This window comes from Hyperolius riggenbachi, chromosome 9 (assembly GCF_040937935.1).
Source record: "Hyperolius riggenbachi isolate aHypRig1 chromosome 9, aHypRig1.pri, whole genome shotgun sequence".
NCBI lineage: Eukaryota > Metazoa > Chordata > Amphibia > Anura > Hyperoliidae > Hyperolius > Hyperolius riggenbachi.
The window spans coordinates 224184894-224204147 of NC_090654.1; the positions used below are offsets into that span (position 1 = coordinate 224184894).

At 42.1% G+C, this 19254-nt stretch overlaps 1 protein-coding gene across 3 annotated transcripts in view; it reads right to left on the bottom strand.

The window, feature by feature from the left end:
* LOC137532976 (spectrin beta chain, erythrocytic-like) overlaps positions 1-19254 on the bottom strand; it is a 564120-nt gene that overhangs the window by 90347 nt on the left and 454519 nt on the right. For all 3 annotated transcript variants that reach the window (XM_068254046.1, XM_068254047.1, XM_068254045.1), the window contains exons 7-12: positions 16943-17058; positions 13185-13297; positions 8751-8938; positions 6854-6971; positions 4786-4944; positions 1744-2046 (exon numbers count right to left, since the gene is read on the bottom strand). In XM_068254046.1, the coding sequence (XP_068110147.1) occupies positions 1744-2046; positions 4786-4944; positions 6854-6971; positions 8751-8938; positions 13185-13297; positions 16943-17058 (997 nt within the window). The remainder of the gene's footprint in view (positions 1-1743; positions 2047-4785; positions 4945-6853; positions 6972-8750; positions 8939-13184; positions 13298-16942; positions 17059-19254) is intronic.

The following is a 19254-nucleotide window of genomic DNA, read 5'->3' on the forward strand; positions in this document are numbered from 1 at the left end:
GCATCCGCCCGCCATCCCCTCCATACAGTACACTTCCGGAAGTGACGTGGCCAGCAGCAGAAGTGATGCGAGGTAGCCGCACTTGCATGACTCCGCAAATGGAAAAGGGCCCTTAGCCTGATTTACTAAGGCCTCTCCAGAAACCTCTGTTCACTCCCAGTGGGGCTTCATAAATGACTCAGCAGAACTGATCTGAATAAAAATTGAGTGATTAGAAGGTACCACCTTTTTCTGGGTTATAACAGATTACAGCAAAGGCTGCTGAGAGATGTTTGAATTAGTAGATGTGAGACTGCAGTCACATGCAGCACCAACACTTAGGTGTTTGTTTACTTTAAGGCCAAGTGTGCAAGTGTTCATTTTATTACCCTGTTTTACCGCAGAGTAACGCAACAACAATGCAAGGCAATGGAGCTTAGCACACTCACGCCATTGCGTTACTGTCAGACTTCTGTTATGACACAGCAGCGGCAGAAGCAATGAAAGTCAATGGGTGACGCAGAAATATTAAATATATTGGAGGTGACAGCACGGCGCACATGCATGGAACAACGGTAATATGACAGGAAAACCCAGGAATCCCAGTGACATACTTCCTGTCCAGCAGGCAGTATGTCACTGGGCGAGAGGGATGGCATGCGGGGAAAGGCGGTGCTATTCATATGACCCTGTCGGTGCACTCTGCTGCTTGGTAATATCAGTGCCATTTTGTGCATTGCGGTGCGATGTGATGGAGAGGAGCATCGCACCACAAACGCAAAGACCAGGTGTAAAACCGGCCTAAAGTTCTCCTTTTCTGGGCACCTGCATAGGACTGCAATCACACAACTGCTAATCTACTAACATTCCAGCAGCACCCAGTATGTAGCGATATGACTCAGGTAAGTGCTTCAGATTTTACTACATAATAGGGTAACCAACCAGCTCGGGGTGACCCAAACCACTAGGAATGTATAGGGGATTAAAAAAAACCTGAAAAGCCCTCCTACTAATAGGCATTGCTTGGTGAAATTTGCCTTCTTAAAACAGAAGGAAACTTGCAATAATTCAGCTATAAGTGAACATTTCTGGTTACCCACAATGCACAACTACTGAATATGCAAATTATCTCTTTTCGCCCCTGTAAGCCAGGCTCACATCCAGAACTGCTGGTGTATAGCAAGCCTATAGCTTTAAATTTTACACAGCAACATCAAACCCTCATGTAGACAGCCTGTTTCGGACTTTTGGTCCTCATCCAGTCCAGGTTTGCAGTTGTGCTCAGGCAGGGGTCACACTTCCAAAATTGGCAAAATCCACATAGCAAAATTGCAATCAGTGGTTCTCTATGGAGATTCATATTGTAAGTGGTAATAGTGTTATATTCTGCATGTGGCAAAAAAAAAGCAGATTGTGTTTTTGGGGGTTATTTTCGCACTGCAGATAAAAATCACATGAAAATCGAACTTTAATGTATTTGAGTGAATTAAATAAAAAGGCATGCTCACTAACGAAAAATCGCATATTTTTGGTGGCAAAAACTGTACTGGTTCTTCGCATTTCTAAGGTAGGGACTGAGTTCACTTTTTGTATGTATGACATGCAAGTGTTGCCAAACCAGACAGCATCTACAACAACGCTAGAGCAATGCTATGGATAAGGGCCACACAAGGTTCCATAGTCATTGTTTGGGAGGCGGTGATGCTAGTACATAAACCTGTCCCTGCTTTTACCTCCATTTGCCTTCATTGCCTGTATAATTACCTTCATCTCATCCATCCAGGTGACCATGTGCAGCATATCCTGGAACAGAATCTGCAGTTCAAAGTTCATGTTGAGCCGCTGACGCCGATGGTGTAAATATTCCAAAAGGTACTGCCAGAGCCGCACAATGTTGTCTTTTCTGGCGGTGATCCGCTTTACGTCGTGATAATTCTCATTCTCCAGTTCTTTGGCTAGGTTGACTAATGTCTGAATGCGTCCTTCATAGGCAAAGATATCTGTTTCAATGGCTTCATGCTTCTTTTTGGATGCTTCCACCGATGGCAAATCACAGCCAAAATTATCCTGTGACAAAAAAAAACATACATCTCAGAGGACAATCAGCATCCAGTATAGGTAAGCATCGTTCTTGCACTACTTTTGGGAATTATTTAAAGAGAAACTGTGACCAAGAATTGAACTTCATCCCAATCAGTAGCTGATACCCCCTTTTACATGAGAAATCTATTCCTTTTCACAAACGGATCATCAGTGGGCTCTGTATGGCTGATATTGTGGTGAAACCCCTCCCACAAGAAACTCTGAGGACCATGGTACTCCTGGAAGTTTCCTGTCTGTGAACCTTGTTGCATTGTAGGAAATAGCTGTTTACAGCTGTTTCCAACTGCCAAAACAGCAAGCAGCAGCTACATCACCTGCCAACAGTAAAAATGTCACCATGTGATAAAAATCAGAATGTAAATCAGGGATTTAAAATAATTTTACAATGGGCAAACACTATCTAAATCATTTATACAAAATTATTGTAAAACATTTTTAATACATTATTTTCACTGGGGTTCCTCTTGAAAGCAGGATTGTTAGCCACAAAATCACATTCCATTTACCCATTGCTCTTTGTTTATTATGTAGCCTACATGCAGTCTGAATTGCAAGTAAATATAATCATAAATGTTCCTGCTGTAATGAATCTTATCTCAGTCTGCCTGGCTCTATTCTGGTGCATTGCCGAGGAGAGGGAAGCTTGTATCTCCCCTCCCTGATTGGCTGGGGGCAGTTCAGTGTGACAGGCTGAGAAGGGAAATACGCCTCACCCCTCTGCAGAAGCTGCTGAAATGCAATATATGCTGTGCTCACACGCGTTTACAAAACAAGCTAGATATGGCAGGGCAGTTTATAGGAGAAAAAAAAGAGTAAGAGAGCAAATTACATCAAGATTGGCTTCAGAGGCAGCAAAGATGGAAAATGCCTGGAACCGTTTTCTCTTCATTTACTATATAAAATTCACTGAAATCAAAACATTGACAGTACAATACATATAATATGTAAGTAGAACAAGTATTAATCTATATATATATATATATATATATATATATATATATATATATATATATATATATATATATATATATATATATGCGTGTGTGTGTGTGTGTGTGTGTGTGTGTGTGTGTGTGTGTGTGGTGTGTGTGTGTGTGTTTTTTCCTGGGATAGTCCCTGCTGCTTTAAAGGGACTTAAGTCAAACAAAAAAAATGAGTTTTACTCACCGAGGGCTTCCAATAGCCCCCTGCAGCTGTCCGGTGCCCTCGCCGTCTCCCTCCGATCCTCCTGGCCCCACCAGCAGCCACTTCCTGTTTCAGTGACAGGAGCTGACAGGCTGGGGACGCGAGTGATTCTTCGCGTTCCCAGACACATTAGCACCCTCTATGCTGCTATATGGTATATGATATATGCTATAGCAGCATAGATGGCGCTATTGTGGCCAGGAACGCGAAGAATCACTCGCGTCCCCAGCCTGTCAGCTCCTGTCACCGAAATAGGAAGTGGCTGTCGGCGGGGCCAGGAGGATCGGAGGGAGATGTCGAGGGCACCAGACAGCTGCAGCGGGCTATTGGAAGCCCCAGGTGAGTAAAACTCATTTTTTTTGTTTGACTTACGTGTCCCTTTAAGAGTAGATGTGGCAGAATGGGTAAGAATGGCCATACACTTATAGACTGCCACTTGATGTGGCAAAAGTATTAATTCTTCTCTGAAAGGAATCGATTCCTACCACACACTGCACATCATTGCTTTTTATTAGATTCCGGCAGGGAATGTATTGAAAATCGATCAATATACTGCATTGCTCTGTTCGCTGCCCCTATCCACCTAGATCTTCTGCCCTATCCAATCGATACGTTCAGTCAATTTTTGGGCATGTGTTAGAGCATTAAAAAACGACTCTCCTTTTGTGTTTACATGATCAACCCACACACTGTTTTTGTTGGGAATCATGCTTTATTTATTTCGAATTAAGCTTTAAATTATAGATTTTGAGACTTTTTTTGATAATGGATAAATGGAACAAAACTATGAAAAATCAACCTTTTTTATTATAACAAGTAGGGGATTAGCAAAGTTTGATAGAAATTGCTCAGGGTGAATTTGATGCTGGGAAAGGTAACTTTAGCTTCTTCCTCTGGTGTGTCCATAGCAACGTGAGTCGTGCAGCAGTTGAAATGATTCTGATAGTTGGGGTCACTGCATACCTCATTCATGTATGTGTGGACACACAGTCAGGGTGACAACAGCTATATCAGCACTCCATGTTATAGCCCCTGTCAAGTATGTTGGCTGGAAAGACCTATAAGTCCATTCAGTGGTTCTACATTAGGGAATAGAATTCTAAACATTCCCTGCAACTGAACCTGTCCCTGAGTGAGGAAACGCCAGTATTGCATACATCGTATTACAGTTTTTTCACTGCTTTACCAACTGGGACATGCTTTCATGCTGTGTCAAATTTGCAGTTGGGGACTAATAGAAAATACACACACTTGTAAGAAGTGGTTTGACTTGGATAGAGCGCTCTCTCTAAGCAGTGGAAATTGATGGGTCAGTCTGCACAATTTTATTTAAAATATTTTATTTAAAGAGATTAATAACTGTCTGCTAATTGATGGAACACTGATATAAATTTGGAGTGATTTTTAAAGAGACTTTTTTTGATGCTGTACTTAAAACTATGTATATGGGGACTGATGAGATTTCCTCAGCAGTGTGATCTTCCTTTGATTGTAGCACAGATTTCTTCTTGTGGTTACCTGAGATATTAGGTGTTGGTTTTCAGCTATCCACGCCTCTCTCATTGCCGCCTTGCGGTCAAAGCGTTTGGCCAACTGTTCAAGTTTCTCCTGTCGAATCAGCTCATTCCTCAGGGCGGTCTCACGTTCATGTTCAGCCTTTTCAAGACGTCCCCAAGCCTGGAACACAGAGGGTGTGATTATCAAAAAAGAAGAAGGAACTTTTGATCTGTTCCTCGGTGAAATTTTCTTTATAAAAAGGCATTCTTAGTGATTGAAGGCTGCAAGCATTGTTGTGAAACAACATTTTCATTGGTGACAGTGGCTCATAAACGGTTACAGTGACTATTAAATTATCTAGGAATAAGACCTTAGTGACTACTCACTTATACAGTATATGGTTTGATAATTACTCAGTTTGAATAACCAATCACTCCCCATTTAGAAATTCATTGGGTAGCAGTGATCAGTCTTCCACCTTGCTCCACTCAAGCTCGATCAGATTACAGCATAAATGTTCTGAACTGATCAAACTACCAACTGCAATATTTGGACCACTAAATTCAGGTCAATACAATGCAGCTCTGGATCTGTCATTAGGCCAAAATTTCCCATTTGTGTCCAATGACCATTTTGATCAATAAACAGTTTGAAATTGGAGTCAATAGACGTCTGGTAGATTTGTTAAAAGTGGTCAAATTTGCCAAAAATAAAACAAATTTAAAATAGGCACACGTGTGTGAGTGATACAATGCTAGTAATTTATTTATTTTTTATTTATTTATATTTTATTTAATTGCGGTGTTCGTCACTAAAGCGCTGTCCATTCAAATATTTGGAAATGCTTTTCCTGTCATTTGCATAAAGCTGAGTTCAGTTCTTTCATCTCATCTTTTCCAGGATCAGCAACGTTGGCACTTTCATGTCCTCCTAGGGGGCTCAAAATGCGAGGTGACGATGAAACACCGATATCCGATGCGAACAACTTTCCTGCTCATTTGCAGGAAAGTTGTTCGCATCGCCTGAATGTCGGAAGCCCATGTGAACTTAGTGTGCAGTGTGGATAGAGATTCATTTACTATTTCGCATCAGGAAGGAATCGGTCAGCTTGCCATGTCGGGCTATTACAGAATGATGCCTACTTCTACACATAGGCCTCAATTCACTAAGTATTACCGCATTTGGTAATGCAGAAAACTGCTGATTTTACAGATCAACATGGAAAATGCTAATTCACTAAACCTATTACCGCACAGAAAAGTAAAATCACTGACTAGTGATGTAAATTACTGACTTGTGTGGTAAATACCTCAAGAAATGTCAAGAAATCGCAATTCACAACGATTAAAGCATTCAGTAAATCAAGTAAAAGTGTTTGGTATTTATCGCCAGCTGGTAACTCACAATCTCCATGCGGTAACATTCACAGATGTAGCGGACAGCCAATAGGGAGAGCCACACAGCACTGCTTCTCACCCCATTTGATCTGATGCTCTGGCAGCGGGACCTCAGAATGGCAGAGCAGGAGAAGGAGACATTTAAAAAGGCTTTTCTGAATCCCTTTAGATGTGCAGATCTGTATACCGATACACTGAAGTGCTCTCTCTAGTTAGCATAGATGCTCATCTAAAGGGATGTCGGGGATGCGTTGGCCAGAAAATAGAACGGCTCATGCATGGACTTGTAAGAGAAGACTGATAGCTTGCTTACTGACCTGCTCCACAGCTGGTGAGACTACAGAGCAGTGCTTAGTGAATTGGGCATAGTTCTCTCGGCATAGTACCAATCTTCTACCGCATGCAGGAAATCTTATTGAATTTGATGTAAAATACCGAATGCTGTATTTTACTAACCTAAATTATTTTACCAAACTGCCCTTAGTGAATTGAGGCCATAGTCTGTGTTCCAATCTCTCCTGAATCCAAGTGACAAATCTATGGGGAGTGCAATGGGTGTTGTGTGCTGTATATATCCTGTGTATATATTGAGAGAGAGAGAGAGAGAGAGAGAGAGAGAGAGAGAGAGAGAGAGAGAGAGAGAGACAGATACGGTGTAATAAATACCTGCTGATGAGAATGGGATGACTTACCCTGTTGATGTCAGATACCAGTTGGCCATCTCTAGGTACATAGACCTTCTGTTTAAGCTCCCTCATCCTGGACTGTATGCTGAACAGCTGTACTTCTAGGTCTCCCTTTTCTTTAAACCTGCAAGTTAAATAATAGTTTAATACTGTCAGACTTATGAAATAAAACAGTGCAAAGAAATGCAGTGCCCAACATTATAAATGCAATGGGGCTCATTCAGTAAGGCTCGCCTAATCTGGAGAACAGTGGGAAAGACTGGAAAACCCAAGTGATTCAGCAAACTGCACTAGAATAAAAAAAATTGTTTTAGGTAGCAAAAGTTTGCATCTCATGCCTAGTTCATATCAGAAAATAGTGAGACTGCTGGAAGGTTCTAATCAAGACTGCAGAAAGTGTCGCCTTTTCTCCTGAGTTTTCTCCTAGGAGAAAATAATAACTTTTTAGCACTTAGCAATTCAAAAATTACTAAAAAGTAGTTAATAACAGTAATATCACACTTATTTCAAGTATTTTCTTCCATGGTGGAAGCTTGAAAGCTATTCGTTTGGTAAAGTTTGAATGTATCTCCTTGGGAGAAAACTCAGAAGAAAAGTTAATAGGATATGGGCCCTTGGCCTTTATTTAATTAACGTTTTCTCCAAAGTTTTCTCCTAGGTGATATTTTAACACCTTTTTAATAAAATGCCTTTTAAGCCTACGGCACCAGAAGGGACATGAAGAGCAATAACTACCCGGAAGAGGTTTTAACTCTTCCCCACTCTATCAAAACTAAATTAAAGTTGTGACTGAAGTTGCGTTTTTTAATAAATGACTAACCACATGAAACATATCCAACTAATTTCCAATAATATGTAGTCATCAGTGAGTTAAATTCATATGACAACAACAGGGAGAAACAGGAAGTGAGCGGACTCATTGCATGAACCATGTATTCCATCATCTGGTATATGAGACGGAAAACTGAGAGCTCATGTGTAGGCATATCTGCTAGCTATTACTACTGCTGATGCTATTCCAGCAATGGCAGTTCATGCCAAGCTGGAAAGTGCTTAAAGGGATCTTAGCAGCCCCTGGTTTCAAATAGCTGAAAGGGGTGCCATGTTTGAGTTGTTAGCACCCTTTACTCCCTTTTCACTGCTGTTATCCAGGGTTGGTGTGAAGTTTATCAAGTGTGACTTATCTTATTTTTTTGAAGCAGAGTCTTACCACTCCTCCCCCTTCCTTAAGGGCCCGTTCTCACTTCGGCGATTAGCGGGTGATTCCCGCTAATCGCCGAAGCACTAGCACTTTTTAAAGCGCTATCGCAATATTAAACTATGGTAGTGATTTCACTGCCGCAATTGCCGCTGATTGCCGCTGATCGCGTGTGTTTTACGATTAGTGGCAATCGCAAAACATATTCCCTGCAGCATTTCGCTGCGATTCAGGAGCCATTGCGATACAGTGCTTATAAAATCGCTGATCGCGATCGCTCTGAATCGCAGGAGTATACAGCAATTTTACTGTGCTAATCTCAGTAAAATCACCCGCGCAAAACTGTTTTGCGCTTTTTAAGTGTGAATGAGCCCTGATGCTTAATGGGTTTGTTTGATCTTAACTTGTGGGCATTTAAGTCTAATTAGAAGAGTCCTTATCTGCGTTCAATTTTCTGTTGCTCCAGCTTGCAGATAGAGGAAATAGAGGAAGTAGAAGAGTACTGCCTGTAGCTAACCCGTAAATGTAAAAAGATGCAGTAAAATGAAAGTTTTTTTTCATAAGAAGCCACATTTTAGCTTGCATTTTTAATTTGCTATTGAGCTGCCCTGGGAGTTAAAAATGATGCTCGGTTCCCTTTAAAATAGGCTGATGTAAGCTCTCTGCCCTGGGACACACACATCCACGCTTACAGTGCTCACTCACTTTTTCGGCTTCTCTGTTGTCCTGTATGTACTGAATGACTGGAGCTGTTGCTGAACACCCAGCAAAGAATTAGCAAACTTCCAGTTGGTGAGGGCAATGATGGTTTGTTCAATCCATGTCAGCAGATCTGATGTCAGCCTTTCATACTCATGTATCATCTTCTCTGTGGAGATGGCATTATCCAAAACCTGGATAAGACATACAAATTATGTTACAGTATGTAACCTCACAAGGTTGTGTTTAGGGATGCGCAGGTAATTCAAACGTTGCATAAATTAAACAATAAATCCCCAATCGATGCAATCTGTCATATGTGTAATGCCTGCTACACACCATTTCCCGTCACATTTCAGGTCAAATCAATAATTTCTGGCAGGTCCAATCTGATTTCCAATCATTTTTCTGATTGATTTTGTACAGAAGGGATAGGAAAATCAATTAGTAAAATGAATGAAAATCAGATTGGCCCAAAATATGATGGGAAATTGCATGGTGTGTACCAGGCATAGAGGTGGCCATTAACAATGGGACTGATTCACAAAGCGGTGCTAACAGTTAGCACGCAAGTGAAAAGCCCTTTATCACGCCTAAATCCTGTTTAGGCATGATAAGTTTAGGTGTGATAAGTTTAGGTGTGATAAGTTTAGGCATGATAAGTTTAGGTGTGATAAGTTTTTAGGCGTGATAAGTTTAAGCATCAACTGGGTTAGCACCGCAGTGCACAGCTGATCAAAAGTTTTGCGCTAGCAAAGTCTGGTGCACTTTGCATAGAGTTTAACGGCGATGCTTTGCGTGCGGGACTTTGCGCGCGATCTAAACTTATCTAAACTTACCATGCCTAAACTTATCATGCCTAAACTGAGTTTAGGCATGATAAAAATGGTTATCACGCCTAAAGTCTTTAACTGGGTTATCACTGCTTTGTGAATCGAGCCCTATGTGATTCTTTGGGGCAAACAATCGATTGGAAACGATCCTTAAGGCCCACTAACAGAAGCATAAGCATAGCTGCTATCCAATTTGATCAGATTAATGGAACTGGAACGATGCGATCGATATTACGATCAAATCAGAGAATCCATTGCCCGAAGAATCAGATTGTTAATGGCCACCTTTACATGTATTATTCTGTGTAAATCATTAAGCTTCATACAAACACTAAATAATTTTCGTCCCAGAAAGTTGTTTGACACCATGGGGTGTTAAAGGACAACTGAAGTGAGAAGAATTTGGAAGCTCCCATATTTATTTCCTTTTAAACAATACCAGTTGCCTTGCAGCCCTGTTGGTCTACTTCAGCCTTTCTCAACCTTTTTACCTTGGAGGAACCCTGTAAATAACTTTTGGATCTCAAGGAACCCCTGCAAACAATTTTTTGGTCTCGAGGAACCCCTACATTTATTTTTCAGGAGGCATGGTCTTTAAATAGGTTAGGCTGCTAATTTGACTATCTCCTATTACACTGCCACTCATACTGTCTCCTGACCCCCCAATTTAGTTTTTCTTGTTACAGTGCCACCTATTATAGTGTGCTCTATTATACTTCCCCCACGATGGGGTAAAATGCCAAGGAGCCCCTGCAGAGTCCTCAAGGAACCCTGGGGTTCCAGGGAACCCTGGTTGAGAAAGCCTGGTCTACTTGGATGCAGTAGTGCCTAAATCACACCAGAAACAAGCATGTAGCTAATCTTGTCAGATCGGACAATAATGCCAGAAACACCTGATCTGCTGCATGCTTGTTCAGGGTCTATGGCTTCAAAAAGCACATGACTGTCTCAAATAATGTCTATAGTAAATCAAAGTGCACCTTGCCAATAAACGACATGTCCCATAATGTATTACGATTTTGTTACCCACAAAGTGACGCCCCGATGCTATAAAACCATGTTTCTACTTCACAGTTTCACAGATGGTTTTTCAGCACTCAGGTTGTAACGATTGGTGTCAGCACGCAGAGAGAATCTGATTATTGGTGATCTGCAGTATCACCAAGAATGCAGATATATACCTGATTATTGATGATCTGCAGAATCACCGATAATACAGATATATTGCTAACCTCTGGACACCTTTTGGTATGTGAGTGTTTGGTGCAACAGTAGTACTTTGAGTAATGCACCTGCTGAGCAGGTGATAATGACAGTAAAGAGACACTGCTCTGAGAGCACAGGAACCTTCAAGCAGCCTGAGACTCCTCAAGGGGTGGAGTCAGGCTGAAGATAGGGAAGGCCAGAGAGTGAGTGACACCTGAAGGTGGATGTCACTATCTGGTCTGGAGACTATCTCTTAATAGGAGAGATAGCTCTCGAGGTCGGGCTCGCCAGGTCGGCAACACACTGACAGATAAGTACAAAGACAGAAGGCTGATTCGGTATCCAAGGCAAAGCAGGGTCTGGGAATATCAGATATGCGAGGTACCAAATCAGAAGACAGAGGAGTAGTCAGGAAAGCAATAAGTCATAACAGATATCAAACAATGCCTAGTCTGGGTGCGAGGTCCGTGGTCTCAGCACCCTGGAACTAGTCTGAAGAATAACACAGATGGTAATACAGTTCCCTAATCTGGGTATGAGGTCCGTGGTCTCAGTACCCTGGAACTAGTCTGAAGAATAACACAGATGGTAATCCAGTTCCCTAATCTGGGTACGAGGTCCGTGGTCTCAGTACCCTGGAACTAGTCTGAAGAATAACACAGATGGTAATACAGTTCCCTAAGCTGGGTGTGAGGTCCTTGGTCTCTACACCCTGGAACTAGTCTGAGCATAAACAGAATAACAGTTCAAGTAATCTGGCTAAGTGTGAATTCCCAGGTCCACCTGGTTCAAACACACTGTAGGATCTGACTGAGGTCTGAGTGCTTCCACGTAGTGATCACAACGGCAGACAACTTGCAACTGGACAGCAGAAACTATACATGGAGTAGTGCTCTCCAGCACCACCCCTAATTGCTCAACCAATAGTATCCTGATCAGGAGTCAGCTGATCGGCGTGGTCAGCTGACTCTCCCTGCCTAGTATAAGAATTCTGCCTCTCAGCGCGCGCGCGTGTATTCCTAAGCCTGTGTGCACTAACAGACCCAGACACACCAGACACACGCTGCCGCGTGCAAACCGCCGCGCTGGACGCGGAACCAGACGCCTGACTGTTGTTGCATGCGGCGGCTTTTCCACGTTCCGCCCTGCCACTAGACACACGCTTCCGCGTGCAAACTGCCGCGCTGGACGCGGAATCAGCCACCTCCTCAGTAGCACACGTGGCGGCTTTTCCGCGATCTCTCACACAGGTATTAGAAATGTCCATAATCAATCCCAGAATTTTCAAGAATAGAAAAGTTGAGGCCAAAGGAAGACAGTTTAATAAAAGATGGGAAAGCGAATTAATGTTTGCGCTTTGAGAAGATTCACAGGTAGTGTTGGCGTTCGAAATAGGCATATTTGTTTCGAAACACCTGAATACTCCCGGCTGACACTTTTCAGCACTGAACAAGTGGACAGGGTCAAAGGGAGTTCACCGGCTTTGCAAGTCACATTGTGCTTCATGTGACCCTGATGCTTCCTCCTTTTGGGTTTGGAAGGAGGAAGCATCAGAGTCACATGGTAGGCAACGTGAATTTCAAGCCAGTCAACTACATCCAGACGGGAGTATTCAGGTGAATCAGGGAAAAAAAGGCTCATTAGCCCTTACTGAAAAAAAGGGTGCCGCCATAGGCGCCTATTATAAAAGCCGTGATTTGTGGCAAAGAAGGGAAATTTGGGTGCACAGCAGCACCCACTATCAGGTGCCTCCAGGTGTTGAAATGTATCTTCTTTGCTACAAATCATGCCTCTATGGCCACTATTGGGCGTCACCAGGCACCAAAATGTACCTTCTAGTGCTTTGCACTAGAAAAATGTACCAAACAGTAAGTGAAAAAGTGCTGCCAAAATAATTTCCAGTATTTGTTTGCTTGCTGTTAGTTTAAAAGGCATTTTATTTACAAGTTGTAAATATATCATCTAGGAGAAAAAGTGACTTGCATATGGCCCAACATGTCCAAGAATAAAAAGGCAGACAGCATTGAATCAAAGTAGGGCATGTTTACTAGAGCTTCCCCCAAAAATGGTGCAAAAACTATATATTTTTATTTAATTTATTAATGGAAAATATTGTGGTACTGTTCAAATTCATATCTTTGGCTAAAACATTGTCAGTTTGAGACTGACCGCTGTTCAAAAAAATGTTAAATCCTAATAAGCAATTTGGCCAATGACTTTAACCGTGTTTTAGTTTTTGGTCCCTTTTGTGATTGAATTTGACACTCCTGATTATTTCATCACTAATGCTGCCGCAAAAACGATGCAGCCACTACCAAAAGAACTCCAAACATTTCATTTATTCGTTAGATGAAAAACATAACATCACAGCTCAGTCCTCAGACAAAAACAGAACTGCTACCTTGCCAATTCTTTTCCCTTCCACAATCAGAGCCTTCATCTTAGAAAAATAATGGTAAAATGCGACGACGTATGTGATGATGGACTTCTCATCCGGATTTTCAGTGAAAACATCTGTAAGTAAATACATAAAAGACTTGATTATAAGCAGTGATGGACAAAGAGTACACAAAATACAAAGTAATGATTTGGGTCTCGGTCACAGTTGTTCGCTTTCATGATGCACCATACAGGGCTCTAGGCATTAAAATACATCTTGCACTAGAAAAGAAACATTTTAAACTTGTACAAAAACAGAGCGAATATACGCATGTCAGCTGTATAATCAGTGCAGGTCCTATACAGATGTGTAGAGGGCAAGATGGATGAAAAGGGAAAATCCGTTTTTGTTAAAGGACCACTATCGTTAAAATCATAACATTTAATATACATGTAAACACATTGAAATAAGAAGTCCATTTCTTCCAGAGAAAAATGAGCCATAAATTACTTTTCTCCTGTGTTGCTTTCACTTACAGTAGGTAGTAGAAATCTGGAGTAGCCCATCTCCTCATGAGCGTACAAAGATACCTGTTGACACCCGCTATAGTGTCCTGTAACTACGGTAACGTGTGAAATGATACGCGTGGTGGTCCACTGACTACAAGTCGGAAAAAATGAAACTAGCTGCCGGAGGGGGACCAGAGGATCTGGGAGTGATGTCAAGGGCACAGGATAGCTGCAGGGGGCTGGCAGAAGTCCCAGGTAAGTGAAACTCATTTTTTATAGGGTTTAGGTTCCCTTTAACAGAGGATCCTGAGGCCTCCCCCTCCTGAGGTGTGTGTCCCTCAAAGGGGTATTTTTTTATTAAAGGATTTCTTTAAGAGAGAGCCTGTAAATTTCCCCCTTGTCTGTGACTAATCATGAGTGTAATTTGATCTCTCAGCTGTGTCAGCTGGCTGCCTTGGCAGAGCAGCTTATTTGTAAACACAGGATGTTAACCCTATGTCTGCTTCCATGGAAGCAGGAAATAGACACACTGCAGATGTATTGCAGGATTTGTATCAGCTGTAACAAAGATTTATTTTCTTTAAAATCTATTATGCTGTTGCTTTTTCTTTTAGAGCAGAGAGGAAGTTCTGAGTTCAGGTCTACTTTAAGAAGGATATGGAAGCTGACATATTGATTTGTTTATCAGTACCAATAGTCCTGGCTGTCCTGATGGGAAGCAGGAAATTTGGGCGCATGAGGCAGGTGGACAAAAAGGGCGCCACCATTCACTCCCATAATAAATATCGTTTAATGGGCGCCGAACAGGGAAAAAAGGGCGCCGGAGAAAAATAACGTTTTAAAAGCGGCGCCCGGAGACTTTTAACCACTTTACCCCCAGCGGTACGAATTTCTCCGCCCCTTTTTTCCCTCCTAAAAAACCAGGGACGGAGAAATCCGTACCTTCCGCGCTACCGCCGCTGTCCGCGCTCCCGCCGCTCGTGCGCCCGCACCCGCCGCTCGTGCACGCCGCCGCCCGCTCGCCCGGAGATCAATGAACGGGAAAATCCATTCCTGTTCGTTGATCTAGCCCCCGCAATGATCTGCTGCTTCTTTCAGAAACAGCGAGATCATTGTGCGTCTCCCAGCCTCCTACTGCTTCCTGTAAGCGTCCTTCCGGACGCTTACAGGTCGCATGTAAACAAACACTCTGTGGCCATCTTGTGGCCAAATAGTAAACTACACCCTAAAAGCATTTTACATACACAAACATTACATTTACACAATAAATTAACTCATTACCTCCCACACTCCCCAATTTTTATTTTTTTTTTGTAATTAAAAAAAAAAAAAATACAATAAAAAAAAAAAAGCATAAATAGTTACCTTAGGGACTGAACTTTTTAAATATGTCAAGAGGGTATAACACTGTTACTTTATAAACTGCGGGCTTGTAATTAGGGATGGATGCAAAACTGAAAAAAATGCACCTTTATTTCCAAATAAAATATTGTCGCCAAACATTGTGATAGGGACATAATTTAAATGGTTTTATAACCGGGACAAATGGGTTAATACATTTCATGGGTTTTAATTACAGTAGCATGCTTTATTTAAAAAACTATAATGGCCGAAAACTGAAAAATAATAATTTTTTCCCACATTTTTTCCTATTTCCCCATTAAAACACATTTAGAATAAAATAATTCTTGGCATAATGTCCCACCTAAAGAAAGCCTAATTGGTGGCAAAAAAAACAAGATACAGTTCATTTCATTGGGATAAATCATAATAAAGTTATAGACGAATGAATGGAAGGAGCGCTGAAAGGTGAAAATTGCTCTGGTGGTCAGGGGGTAAAACCCCTCAGTGGTGAAGTGGTTAATGTTTTATAACTGCTTCTCATGATTACCCATTATTTAATGATTTATAATTTTTTAAACATTATTTTTAAACGAAAAACAGTACAATATTTTTAAAACATTACTTTTAAACGAAAAACCGTAATTTTTTTTTATTTTTTTATACATTTTTAAACGAAAAACCGCACCATATTTTTTTAAAAACGTTATTAATGCTTATCACTGGGGGGGGGGGGGGGGGGTCTTAGGTTTAGGCACCACCAGGGGATCTTAGGTTTAGGCACCACCAGGGGGGTCTTAGGTTTAGGCACCACCAGGGGGGTCTTAGGTTTAGGCACCACCAGGGGGGTCTTAGGTTTAGGCACCACCAGGGGGGTCTTAGGTTTAGGCACCACCAGGGGGGTCTAGGGGTTAGGGATAGGTACAGGGAGGGTTCTGTATGAGAGTAGGGTTAGGTATAGCTTTAGTAAAATTCTTATTAATGTTTTATAAAACGTTATTATAAATTGCACTTTTTAAACAGGGAAGATTAACGTTTTAAAATTGCTGATTTCATACACATTATTTAATGATTTATAACTTTATAAAACATTATTTTTAAACGAAATATAGCACAATTTTTTTTTAAACGTTATTCATGATTATCGTTTAAAACCCTGCGCCCTTTTTTAACGTATGCGTCCTGATGATCCTCTGCCTCTAATTATTTTAGCTATAGACCCTGAATAAGCATGCAGATTAGATGTTACTGACAAAAATCTGACAAGATAAGCTGCATGCTTGTTTCAGGTATGTGATTCAGGGCTCTTTTCCACTGTAGCGGTGCGGAATCGCCTGGATTCCACCGCAGAAGAAATCGCATGCAGGTGTGTTTTTTTACGCGATTACGCATGCGATTTCGCATAGGTTAGGCTATGTGCGTTTTTAACCATGTCACTGCCTGTGTTAATTTACATTGGTTCCTATGCGGAATCGCATGCGTAATCGCGTAAAATAACGCATAAAAAAACGCATGCGATTTCCCTATTAAATACATTAGCGGCGATTCGCATGCATTCCACTAGCAGGCGAATTCGTTGGCTCTTTTGTGCGTTTTTTCACCGCTCATAAAAACGCACCACGCAAACGCTACAGTGGAAACAGGTCCATTCACTTGCATTACATGTGCGAATCTGCATGCGTTGGACGCATGCAGATTCGCGATAGTGGAAACGAGCCCTCAGACACCACCGATTTCAGAATAATCAGCCAGGCAACAGGTATTGTATAAAACAAAATGTCAGCCTCCAAATCCCTTTAACTATGTATGTTTTCACTTTATGTAGACTTTGTATTGTAAAGGTTTGTGACAAGTTTGCTTGATTACTTATGTACAAAGTGTACAATGGTACAAAATACAGTAGAATAGCATGATGTCCTTGATACTCACCCTCTGGATCAAGCAGTTGGGTTATGCCAAGTTGTCTATCAGCCACGGTGAATGCATTCTCCAGATTATATTTAGCGTTTGATTTCTTCAGCTTCTCAAAGTTGATAAGATCAGGTCTGAGGAGGCAGAAGTTATCACAAGGGTCAGTGAACAGTATACTGTGCTGAGAAGGCACTTCATTGGTGCCCATCATCTGCTGTTATATATACAGAGAGGTTACAGTGCTGGATAACCTTGGGAACTAACATAACACAGAAGCTCCTAAAGTGCATAACTCTTTTTTTATTGCACTCAGCATTGTGCTCATATAAGTCTAGGAAAGCCAGAGGGATTTCAAGTGTACGAATGCAAATGTGTTTTGCAGATATCTTAAATCTCAGAATAGTCAATAGATGACACTCTCCAATCCATCGGTTTCAGGGGTTTTTTTTGGCTGGAAACAGATGCAACCTCTGTCCTGATTCAATTAACTTTCTTGTGTTTCCTCACAGGAGATGTTTTGCTTTCTTATCTTATCTACAAAATACTTTTTTTTAGCACCTTAAAGTGGAATATAACCCTGCATTTCAACTTTGCTCTAAAACATTATTTACAGCATATTATATGCAACCAGCATTTTTTTTTACTAGACCAGCATTGGAAGGGTTACACAGAGCTTTGAAGTTCCTGGAGATTTCTGCAGACGCATCCGAAGCTGACATAGATACATTTTGTTTACATAAATGTATCTAAGTGTTAAATATGACTCACTCTCTCTGACTGAGAAGAAGCTTGGAGGACAGCCAAAGAGTGTGTAACATTTATCAATAGATACATTTAACTAAATAGAATGTATCTATCTGAACTTCTGCATATCTCTCCACGGAACTTTAAACCTCTGTGTTTAACCCTTCCAATGCTGGTCTAGTAAAAAAAAAAATGCTTTTTGCATATAATATGCTGTAAATAATGTTTCAGAGCAAAGTTGAAATGCAGAGTTATATTCCGCTTTAAGGTACATACACATGTCGGATTTTTCCAAACGACCAGTTGTTTGGACCTCAAATTGGGCATGTGTACGGTCGATCGTTCACCTGATAAGACTGGATTTGAACGATCTTAGGTGAACGACCGACCGTACACATACCAGATTTGACGTCCAAACGACCGGACATTGAAACTTCCAAACAACCGATCGTTTGGAAAAATCCGATGTGTGCATAAACCTTTAGGCTTGATCACATGTCTACCTGCATCGCACCGGATACCTGGTCTGCACCCCTGCAACCCTCCCTGCACCCTTAGCTGCAGTGTTAGCACCTTTCTATTCTACCTTCCTTTGATTCACATGGATGCTTACCAGGCGGCAAATGATGGCCAGGGCACTACCCATTGAAATAGATAGGCAGCGCCAGTGCAGTTGTTTACCACCATTTACCGTTATTTGTGCAAAAGCTGCATCTTTATCCCTATTTCTTCCACTGGTCTGAGGCAGGCAACCCTGAAAGCATGATGTTACTGCTGCACTTCCGTGTAAAATATGCCAATTTACTGTCATGCCTTCGGGGGTAAAATCTGTTGATTGCCACCAAAAGCTGTTAAAAGCTGCCAAATGCTTTGGTCTAACCCACTTACTCAGGTATCATGCCTAAATGAAAATACAAACAAATGATGCGCTTTAGGAACAACAATGTCACATGCAAATACGTGGGGCGCAACCACAAGCACTTCTGGAAACAGGTGCAGACAAGGAGGTTGTGCTCAAAGTCTTATGGCCCATACTCGCGGGCTACAATTGTCACCGCAACCACGTGGCACGCACGTGTTGCGGCGACAGGTCGCCCGTGAGTATGAGGCGCAAAACGGGCGTGCACCACGAACCGTCGCTTGTTGCTGCTGTCGCCAGGCGATTGGTGTGGTCAATCGCCTGGCGACAGTTGCTGCGCAACTTCGCCGCAACTGTCGCTAGTCCGCGTGTGTATGCGGACTAGCGACAGCAACCAGCAGGGAATACCCTGAGCTTCCGGCGGGGGGAGGAACGCCGGCGACAGCTTCCGTTGCATCAGTTGCCAGGTCCCTCCGCCGTGTGTATGCGGAGGGACCTGGCGACGAGCTGTCGCCTATCTGTCGCGCACACGCTCCCGTGTGCTAGCGACAGCAACAATTGTAGCCCGTGAGTATGGGCCATAATGGCCCATACTCACGGGCTCCAATTGTCGCCGCAACCACGTGGCACGCGCGTGTTGCGGCAACAGGTCGCCCGTGAGTTTGAGGCGCAACACAGGCGCGCACCCCAAACCGCCGCTCGTCGCTGCTGTCGCCAGGCGATTAGC